General features: G+C 32.4%; 1 protein-coding gene across 7 annotated transcripts; it reads right to left on the reverse strand.

Moving 5' to 3' along the window:
• Positions 1 to 1,159: 1,159 nt before the first annotated feature.
• Positions 1,160 to 9,904, reverse strand: LOC114317288 (protein EI24 homolog). Of its 7 annotated transcripts, none has more exons than XM_082900187.1 (13): positions 9,716 to 9,904; positions 9,552 to 9,617; positions 9,122 to 9,272; positions 7,699 to 7,751; positions 6,926 to 7,060; positions 6,727 to 6,790; positions 6,495 to 6,580; positions 6,275 to 6,387; positions 5,756 to 5,832; positions 4,830 to 4,945; positions 3,134 to 3,246; positions 2,905 to 2,995; positions 1,160 to 1,433 (listed from the first exon to the last, which is right to left on the reverse strand). In XM_082900187.1, the coding sequence occupies exons 1-11, from the start codon at positions 9,826 to 9,828 to the stop codon at positions 3,210 to 3,212; spliced, it is 1,011 nt and encodes a 336-aa protein (XP_082756313.1). In that variant the 5' UTR covers positions 9,829 to 9,904; the 3' UTR covers positions 1,160 to 1,433; positions 2,905 to 2,995; positions 3,134 to 3,209. The 7 variants fall into 7 exon arrangements, with proteins under 7 accessions (XP_082756313.1, XP_082756315.1, XP_082756312.1 ...); XM_082900189.1 differs by lacking the exon at positions 1,160 to 1,433 and adding an exon at positions 2,740 to 2,801 and having other exon boundaries at positions 6,305 to 6,387; XM_082900186.1 differs by lacking the exon at positions 1,160 to 1,433 and adding an exon at positions 2,740 to 2,801.
• Positions 9,905 to 10,215: the final 311 nt, after the last annotated feature.

Genomic DNA, 10,215 nt, shown 5'->3' on the forward strand with positions numbered 1-10,215 from the left:
CACTTTTTAACAATAGCTCTAAGGGGTGTTTTGAAAAAATGGTTAAAAACTTATTTTTTAAACTTTTTTGACTATTTTATGTGAAATATGATATAATCCAAAATGAGTTAAAAATAAACTTTTGACTAATGCTCCCAAAAGAAGCCTACGAACTATCATTATCAAATCCAGCTATAGTCAAAACGATTGTTTTGGGATAGTACGCAAAAAATAATTTGCAAAATATATTCATCAGTTCTAGTGTTTAAGAGATCTTATTTTTTGGCCAAGCTGCATAATTTATATGCTCAATTCCGTTTGTAAGTAGTAAGATTATGTGCCAACATTGAGATTGGGTTCAAGACCCCCTTACTACACCAAATAAGGGTCGTGCTCTGGTCATATCAAGCTGCGAAAATGAAATCCAAGTTTACTTGTGGGTTAAGTAAATTTTTTCATATTATATATGCAACTATGAACATAATCATCTTGGATTCAAACCTATCTCCCACTCTTCATGCCACTACTTGTATTGGTGTACTAATTTTATTCAAGTGAGATACGGTTGGTATTTTAGTAGGATTAGGCAAATTATTTATAATAAATAACTGCAAATCAAATCATTTCAATGGATCTATTAATATATTTAGATTATTTAGGAGCAATTAAATAAAATAATAATTGTTAACAAATATATATATATTATTCCTATTTATGAATAACGACACACGGATTTGGGATGCCTGCTGTGCACCCAGCACAACAAGCACTGTTGTGCGGCCTTTATTTCAGAATTCGTCTTGATAATTTGAACCGTTCACAATTTAAAGTATATCGAGTAGAACATACTTGTAAAATATCAAGTTAATTGGATATCATTAACCCTTTCATCCATTCATATGTGTATTCATTTTAATACTTTAAATCACGTCATTTATTTTTGAAGATACAAATGTGAGTAGATGAAAGGCTTAATGATACCCGATTAACTTAATATTTTGCAAGTATGTTCTACTCAATGTACTCTAAAATATGAACAGTTCGGATTATCAAAATAGACTCCGAAATAAGCCCATAAAGCCGCACAACAATGTCTACCCCAAATTCGCCACACACACACATATATATATATATATATATACATAAAAAATTGATATAGCAATCTATTTTCTAATTACAATGATGTATAAATAATATAATTATTTAATAATTAGAGAATACATCAGAGAATATCACCTTAAATATCTTAATTAATTATCACATCACAAGATTTAAAATTTTAATTTAATTTTTTATCTACTATAGTAAGGAGCCTTGTGATCTTTCTTGTCTGGTCGTGTATATATGGAATATAAATTTACTGTCCCACGAGCTTCACGTGCACCATTTAATGAAGTCGTAATAGTGTACCCGCACTCCTTCTGGTACGAGCTTGACAATTATTGAGCCCATTTCTGTTTTAAATGTATGGCCCAATTATTTTGTGAATTAAAATCACGTTTGAAAATTAATTATTTTAGTTATTTTTTAAATATTTATTAAAAAAAATGTAAAAAAAAAAACAAAAATAATATAACAATTCATAATAGCTTTTTCACTATATAAACTCGAAGACTTCAAAAAAAACTAGACCTAAATTAGGTGAGATTACAGGCACAATGGCACAATGAAAAGGGTTCGACGTTGTGCCTGCTATGCCACTTGATGGGCCCTTTGTCCTCGAACTATTTCAAATTATTTGAAGTATTCATATTATAAGAGTAGTCAAATAGATTATTCATAAAAAATTAAATAAATCAGATATTTGTAACCACATAACAAGATGACGCTTTACACTAAAACTATACTCATCTAAACAAACTGAAAAAATAAGTAAAAAACAATTTGAAAAAAATTCATTAAAGATCACCCAAAAAATATATTTTAAACTTTTTTGAATTTGATAAACTTTTTTTTGAAAATTTTTGCCTAAAAAAAAATAATAAGAGTTGATAATCCGGAGCCATTTTCAAACTCATTTTCCGGAGCCCTTCTACAAAATTGGCAGTCACTGGTTACACTTTTCCTAACATGTCAAAATTTATAATCACACTTTTCAAAAGCATATAAAATCAACTAGAGATCACTTTTCCCAACATGTTATCGTAAGTTTCACTAGAGATCACTTCTAAAGTACAAATTACAATGGCATGACCCGAAAACTTCTAAAAAAATAAAATAAAGTATAAATTACAATGATCCTATCTCTATTCATCTAAAATAACAGTGGGATGACCCTGAAATATCAGTGTCTTCTTTTATTTATATATATATATATACATATATTGTAATGGTCCTTTCGCAAGTCAACTGTCAAAAACTTCTAAATGGCAACTTTACCCTTGCTAGAGAAATATTTTTCCTCTCCACCACAACCACACTCACATCAACCACCTCCACTAAACCAAACCCTAACTAACTACGATGACACCCAATCTCTCTCCTATCCTCCATATATACATACAAGTAGGTGTGCAAGTTTCCCTAGCATTCTTGAACATACACTCGAAACCAACTAGCCCCATAACTGGTAACAAAAATTACTAACCAGGGACTGAGAAACAAACAACAGGCTAAAGTTCCAAAAAACAGCTAAGAAACTTCCACAGCTCCAATGAGGCCCAAAAAACAGCAATTACAATGGACCAACAATGGAGTTGAGAGTCACACCTAAGATTAAGCAACAAGGGCCACACAATCCACCAAATGACAAAATTATGATTTTACTAGACACATTTTCCTCCATATCATTTCTCTTACCCGATCATTGTATTGTTTCTTGTCTGTAATGTACATAAGAACCTAATTAATCACACTTTGTTTTCTATAAACACAAGATAAATACAGATATAGATACAGATACAGATACAAATACGGAATGGTTACCTCTGGTTCGCTGCCTCCTTTCACCTTGAGCCGCGGCACTTCATATAAACATCACGCTGGACTTCTCAGAACATCATTTAACAAGAAGTATCTGCTCCATAAAATACTGGATAAATGAAAAATACGTATAATAAAATTTGAATTGAAGCAGTGAACCAAAAGCAAAGCGGTCTCAAAATAGGACATTCAAGCACTGGCTATGTACAAAAAGTTTCCATATTCAACTTACACATTTGACCAATCATGACTCGTGTGCCACAACTAGTCACTTCTAATCAGAATGCCTTGTTATCATGAATTTGTTCTCAAGGTTTCAAGGGGAAGAAAGACAAGACTCGAATCCTACAGAAAAAGAAGATGGATTAAAAGATGCAGCATTAGTGGCCTTTGTTAAGACTTCAATAATAAAAAGCACCATGTCCCCTTCATTTTTCGACTAGAATAGGATTTTTCTGTCCACAAGTATCAATTGCTATGGAGAAAATGATTCATAATAACAAGATTCTAGTATAACAGAATTTCAGCAACATGTGTCAATTGCTATAACATTTGTAAAATCTAGTTTTTCGTAAGCCAAGCAACGCCTTTGCATCAGAGTGAATTTCCAAAATATCTAGAGCTAGAAACTTTCAACAGCTGAAAGTAACAATACAAAGAAGATTATAAAATGTATGCACAAAAATGTAGAGCAACATTTTGGCACAACATCATCTATAAAATCTAAGCATATCACCCTCTCCTCATCCCCCTAATCACAAAGTGCTTCCTTGAAGGGTAAGTGGACCAAAAGATAAACCTATAGCTCTTAGCTTCCTTCACAACACTGGTCCATAATATCTCATTGAAACCATTCCTAGAATTATACTCTTCCCTAATACTCTGCACTACCTCCAAATACTGGACTTCATAGTTATAGATGACTGAATTTTAAATAGAATTACGTTTGTGTTTAAAGTAGATGCAAAATTGCTATGACAACCCTCTCCATGACGGATTGTTTACTTGGAAGATGCTTTCTTTCACTCTACAATCCTCAAAAATGAAACTAGGAAGCATTAATACCAAATAACAATAGTTCACAACCTGAACACTAACACAGAAGGTTGAATTAGTATATTTTGAATCATTGGTATTATTGCCAAAGTATTTGAAACAACCTTCGAACATCATATTGAGGCTCTTTGCATTTTAAAAAATATATAAATTAAATTAATAAAAAATTAGAAGAAAAAAAAAAAAAAAACTTCAGAAAGACATGTAATTTTGAGTCTCCACCATCTAAATCACAATGAAGATCAAAATAGCAATACAAAGTTTCATCACATAGTCAAGCATAACTTGAAGTAATAAATCTATATTGCTAGCATAATTTGCATACATCCCTTGCCATTGTGCTTCAGAAAATATTATACTAGATCATGTGAGAAACTAGATGAATAAAATTAATCCAGCCTACTTGCCAAATCCTATATTGGATAAAACCTCACCTTGCCAAAAAGCAAAAAACTTAAAGACGCCAATAAGTACAAATACTTTCAAATCTCAAGAAATAAAGTAAAATTTTGCTTTTGAAATTGAATGAGCGCATTGAAATTCTTTAAGCATTTAAAATAACATTGACATTTATAATATAGTATAGAATAAAACCAAATCAGGATTTCATTAAATGACCTCATTTTTATGGGGTTTTTTTTTTTTTTTTTTTTTTTGTGGTGATTTTAAGCACAGGGAACCATAAAACTGTCTCTGCCGAGACATCCTCACTACTTCAGAGATAAATATTCTGAGTAAATCTCTGTCAAATTAAATATAGCAAAGACAATAAATGAGTCCTTAAATTCCTATAAATTAAAATGATTAAATACATTAAAAATGTCATTAAATTAAAATTTTCAACACGAATTAGTGGTGAAACTGTAGCTTACAAGAAATAATTTGCAGAAAAAAATATTGGAAGCCTTCCCAAACCTGCACCCTTCCATTGGCTTCTTTGAGAAGTAATGAGTTTGTCAGCATCTGAACCTGTTGCTGTCAGAACAAACTACAAAGTACAATTGTTACCACCATCAATGCAAGCATATAAACGTACATGCGAACTTTCTCTAAGCCTAGAAAGCTGTTGCAACTCAAGAAATGAAAAAATAGATAATGATGCAAAAATAGCAAGGACGAGAGAGAGAGAGAGAGAGAGAGAGAGAGAGAGAGAGAGAGAGAGAATCCTTTAAAATATAATGCCTAAGTTAGAGCATGCTTGAGATCATGAAGAACTGCTAGAACATACAGCTATGAAATATGACAAACAATAAGATGTGGCCTGCCAAGTGGCAAGCATCATACATGTGGGAAAATACCCTATACAAAGTTTCACACAAAAAAGATGTTCCAAGAGAATACAGCGCAAATAGGAACTTAGAAAAGTCAACCTTCCAGTCTAAGCTAAAATATAATTTGCCTGCAAGAAGACTGAATGTAGTTTGTGTTTTCATTGTCCCATCGTCGTGTTAGGAAATCTTAAGAGGAAAAACAGTCATTCCGGCAGAGTACATTCATTTGGCAAAGTTAACTAATCTTCACCAAGTGCCTTTGTTATGAATTACAATCAATCCTTCAAAAGTTCAAAGGGCCAGTATGCTGGAGTTTCGTCATCTTGTTATTCAAAAAGCAAGCCAACTTCTAGTATAACATAACAACTTAAAAGCAATAATAAAAGTATAAGATCAATCCAAATAAAATGCATATACATGGCAAGATCAGGAACAAGAACAGGAGCAAAAAGTCAACCAATGACATTAAGACAGAAAGTAAAATATATATATACACAGAGAGAGAGAGGGAGAGAGAGTTAACAAACCAGAGGAAAGAGTATAGACATGACCCCGTAGCTCACAAGAGGAGAGAAAAGGAATATAGCCAGAACGCAGGGGTTTCCTGAGAAGTTAAAGAAAATATAACTCTATTCAATGTACTACCATAACACCTTGAATAAATTGTGACAGTCAAATTCGCACGAAAGAGTACGCACTTACTAATGAAACTTTCTGCATCACACACATTTAATCAAATTCAATATGGAATGAATACTCATAGCAAATGTCCACGTCACATATTCACTTCATAAAGAACAAAAGCATGATAAGGCAAATAGGTAACTTCGAGGGGCCAGTGGCCACTAAAAGTACTTTTTGTTTTGTAATAACCTTACAAAATCACCAGGGAACATCATTTTCCAAAGCATACAAATGGTCGAGAAACATGATTCTAAACCTATTTTCCCCCTATCTCATGGGGTTAAATGGGGGAGGGGGTAGTCTAAAATTCTGACCATCAATTCCATGAAAATATATAAATCCAACATGTTTTTGAGAATCACCACTTAAATGCCCAGTGAATAGGAAAATACCAAAACCAGCAAAAAATATCCAGTTGGATTCAAAGAAGTCAAGCCTTTTGTCCAAACTCAATCCAGAGAAATTCCATTTGTACCTGAGATGTTATAAATGTCAATTGGCAATTGGCAATTGGCAATTATATAGCTAAAAGCAGGTGCAAACAAACAAACAAAAAACAGGATCAGCAAATTCAACACATACTCAAAGCAGTAGTATGCATGCATCCAGGAAATAAGTAAGAAATTCAGAGCCTTCCCAAAGTAGGGTATAAATCCTGTAATACAAACCTGCATATAGTCTTCAACGAACTTTACTATCTTTAAAATTATAAATAAATCGCAATGAGTTTAAAATGAATGTTCTAAAACAGAAAAGCAGTAAAAAGATAAACTGATGGGGGGGGGGGGGGGGGGGGACCAAAGATCAGTTTTACCTCCAAGAAGAAAAAGCTCAAAAGGAGGACTGAATAGACCTGTTCGGCTATTCCAATCACGACCCTGGGAAAAAATGTTTTACAGGAGTTGATACTCATAGATGTAATCAACACATAATTTCTGTTCTGAAAGACAATGCCTCAAAAAAGCAGTAGTGTCTCTATTCAGAAACCATCAAACAGTAAGTTGGAAATTTACCCCCCAATATCAGTACACTTATCCATCTGAGTTGCATTTGAAGAGCTCGATAGCTCTGGTTGGATTGACATTTCTGTATAGGAAGGCCCATATTTTCCAATCACAAGAAAACCATATTTAGCAATGTCACTGTACCTGGATTGAGGTATAAAAAGATGCAGATATGAATAAAATTATGTAAAATTATCAAGTATTCCAACATTCTGCATAAATAGAGGAAATGATTTCCATCACTACTGCATGATGTCAAATAGCATGCAATGGAATCAGAAGGCCTAAAATAGCTTAACTCCTTAAGTAGTTATCTAATTCTTCAAACATTTGTATTATTAGTTCTACAACCCTCTCCTACAATTTTGCTAGAAATGCGTGTAGGACACTTTTCTTCACACTTGTCTTACATTACTTGTACAGCAAGTGGCTAAATCACCAAGAAAGCATAACTAAATCATATGTTTCTGAGAAAAGTAGTAATGTTGTCCTGATAAATGTAACTTGGCTAAAAAATAAAAATAAAAAACACACTTGATTTTATGTGGATGAATATTGTTGAGTAAAAAAATATACATATCACAACAGATTAGCTGGCAAAAAGGAAAAGGTCAAGTACTAGCCAAGGTCACCATGCTCAAATAAATAAATATATACAACAATGGACCACATAATAAAAACAGCAATACAGATGCAGAAACCATCCTTCTTGTCTTTGCTTTAGCATAGATCTAATATAATGAAAAGGGTAACAAGGGTAAAGCAAAAGGAAAGGGCAATACCACAAACTGCTTAGAATAAAGCTGAATACATACAATGGGTAGAACCAAAATACCTGTAAGGATTAATCAAATGAAATAATGAGTAACGGTCAAAGTGAACTTTTATAGCTAAAAATAAATTTCCTATAGAGGAAGCAAAAACAGAAATTATACAAAAATGCTGACACATTACACAATAAAAGGAATATGATAGAGCACTTTCAAATCATTTCAACAATTTCTGTTCAACTATCACATGCTTTTCTTCAAGTGATAAAAAAAAAAACTAGAAGAAAGTAATAAATGGGCATTCCTAGTGCACGAGGCTCCTCTTGGTTCTACGTCAATAATATGATATTAGCCTTAAGTTTTATAGCAACTCTAGCCTTCCCAATATCTTTCATCAAATTGAAAAGGAAGAAATTCACAACTCGAAATGAATAACAAAACAGGATGTAAAACAGAAGGATCTACTAAAATTCCAATTTCCAACCACCAACATCCTCATGGTTTTGGCATCTAAAATTTCTCTTGTTGGTGAAGCCCATCTGCTAAAATTTCATGCTGCATTCTTTCACATTAATTTCTTTATTTTCTTTTCCAATACCAATTTACCCATTTTAGTGCTAACTTTTAGAACAACAGTTACCTAATACTCTAGAAGTGCCAACCAATTCCTTCTATGCTCTACAGTAAATCTACATAAATGTATATATATAGGAAAATGTGTATATATACACAACTACATATATATTTATAGAAACATAAACCATGGTTTCTTTTAAGTACATGGACTTGAGACAAAGATATTTGGGGTTAAAGTTATATAAGAGGCCTAGCTCTTGTTAATTGTTCATACTTAAGAGATCTAAAGGAGAAAATAGTGTAGTGGTAACGAGACGTATTATTGGGGATCTTTGTACAACTAGAATCCTCCTTAAGATGAATTTGGAATAACTACACATTCACCTAATTATTTGAATGCAATCATTGCTCTCAAATCAAATCTATCTATGCATCTTGTTGAAATCTATATCTAAGCTATTAAACCTAAATATTAGCCACAGTCCTTAAAATGATTATATTCAGATCCATTCATTTCAAATCCACATGTAACCTAAGGGAAACTACAAGAAGACAAGTTTACAATAATAATATAGGCTAATAAGTATCCTCCAATATAAGGAGCTAGAAAGCACATTTCACCACATGCTTATGAATTTGCATGACTTCTTGTGCATGCTTATACTTTTACCTAACTTGTAAGCTCTTCATAACACAACCAAAATTTTATCATATCGAATGCAATTTTCCCACTAAAGAGATTAGTTAAATTAAATGGCAATTAGTTGAATTAGTATAAAGACATTTTCTCACAACATATTATAATATAAAAATTACGTAAGAGAGCACAAGGAAAATTAATTATCAAGCGTTTACTCACATAGAAGAGTTGTAGAAGTCCAAGACGTAAGAATGAGTAAAGTTTTAAAATACCACCAGATGAGCACAATTTTTGAGAACCAGAATGTGGGCATTGATCAGGTAATATCCATTGTAGTGTTGGAATGACAACCGAGTTTACGATAAAGATACTGCAAGTGATAGAGATTTAAGTAATTTTAAGATATTAGGTTTGCAGTCCAAAATCCAACAAAAAAGAATCAATACATCAATTGACGATATGTAGCAAGAAATATGAACCCTTGGAAGATTAACCTCCAGAAAACTGGAAAAACTTAGAACTTGCACACAAAGCACATTCTAGCATGAGTTGGAATGTGGGACTCTCAAGCAATGAATAGATACACACAAATACATATGCATATGATTATTATACAGTAAGCAAGAAACAAGGATGATGAGAGATATACCTTCCTAAGAAAATCAAGCCGTTTAAGAGAAAACACTGCCCAGTTCGTATCGCAAGCTGTTTAGAACTTCCGTAGAAAAATACAACACACATAAATGTCAAAAAAATTGAATGAAGGAATCAAAAATTGAGAGAGAGAGAGAGAGAGAGAGAGAGAGAGAGAACCTGAAACAGTAGATGAGGACCCTGTGGAGACAGCAAGCGTCTCTAAAACCATGGAGCCAGAGCAGCGATGCCTGCTTCAGTCTTGGTCCCAAAACCCCCAGAAAGGAAGCCATTTTTTTTTGTTAGTTTTTGGGGGTAAAACCCATTTCTAGGGCACATTTGGATTTTGCCACCAAAACAAGTTGAAAATGATTATTATTAATTATAAGATAAATTATAAACTTATTTTTTAAAATTTATTTAAAATATGAATTTTCTTTATATTTAAAAAACTATAAATATGTTTTTGTCATAATTTTTTATTTAAAAAAATAAAATTCTTAAATATTTTTTATCTAATAATAAAATTGGAAAAAATAGCCAATTATCCCTCTCTAACCTTGTATGGTAGGAAATGTCCAAAATATATTTTTTTATTAGTTAAGGTCTCTCAACATTTTCATAAAAAAAAAAAAAATTCAACTCAGAAAAAGTTTGCCCGACTCAGAGAAATTTCACTC

Source organism: Camellia sinensis, chromosome 12 (genome assembly GCF_055761805.1).
Source record: "Camellia sinensis isolate YWXY chromosome 12, ASM5576180v1, whole genome shotgun sequence".
In the NCBI taxonomy this organism is placed as follows: Eukaryota; Viridiplantae; Streptophyta; class Magnoliopsida; order Ericales; family Theaceae; genus Camellia; species Camellia sinensis.

What these genes read in the sequence shown, in the direction of transcription:
- LOC114317288 (XM_082900187.1), bottom strand. Translation starts at nt 9,828, where the DNA reads ATGGCTTCCTTTCTGGGGGTTTTGGGACCAAGACTGAAGCAGGCATCG. An exon ending in ATTCACTGGGCATTTAAGTG is followed by an intron (nt 5,833 to 6,274) that starts GTGATTCTCAAA and finishes TTAACTTCTCAG; the next exon opens with GAAACCCCTGCGTTCTGGCT. An exon ending in TGTCTATACTCTTTCCTCTG is followed by an intron (nt 4,946 to 5,755) that starts GTTTGTTAACTC and finishes TGTACTTTGTAG; the next exon opens with TTTGTTCTGACAGCAACAGG.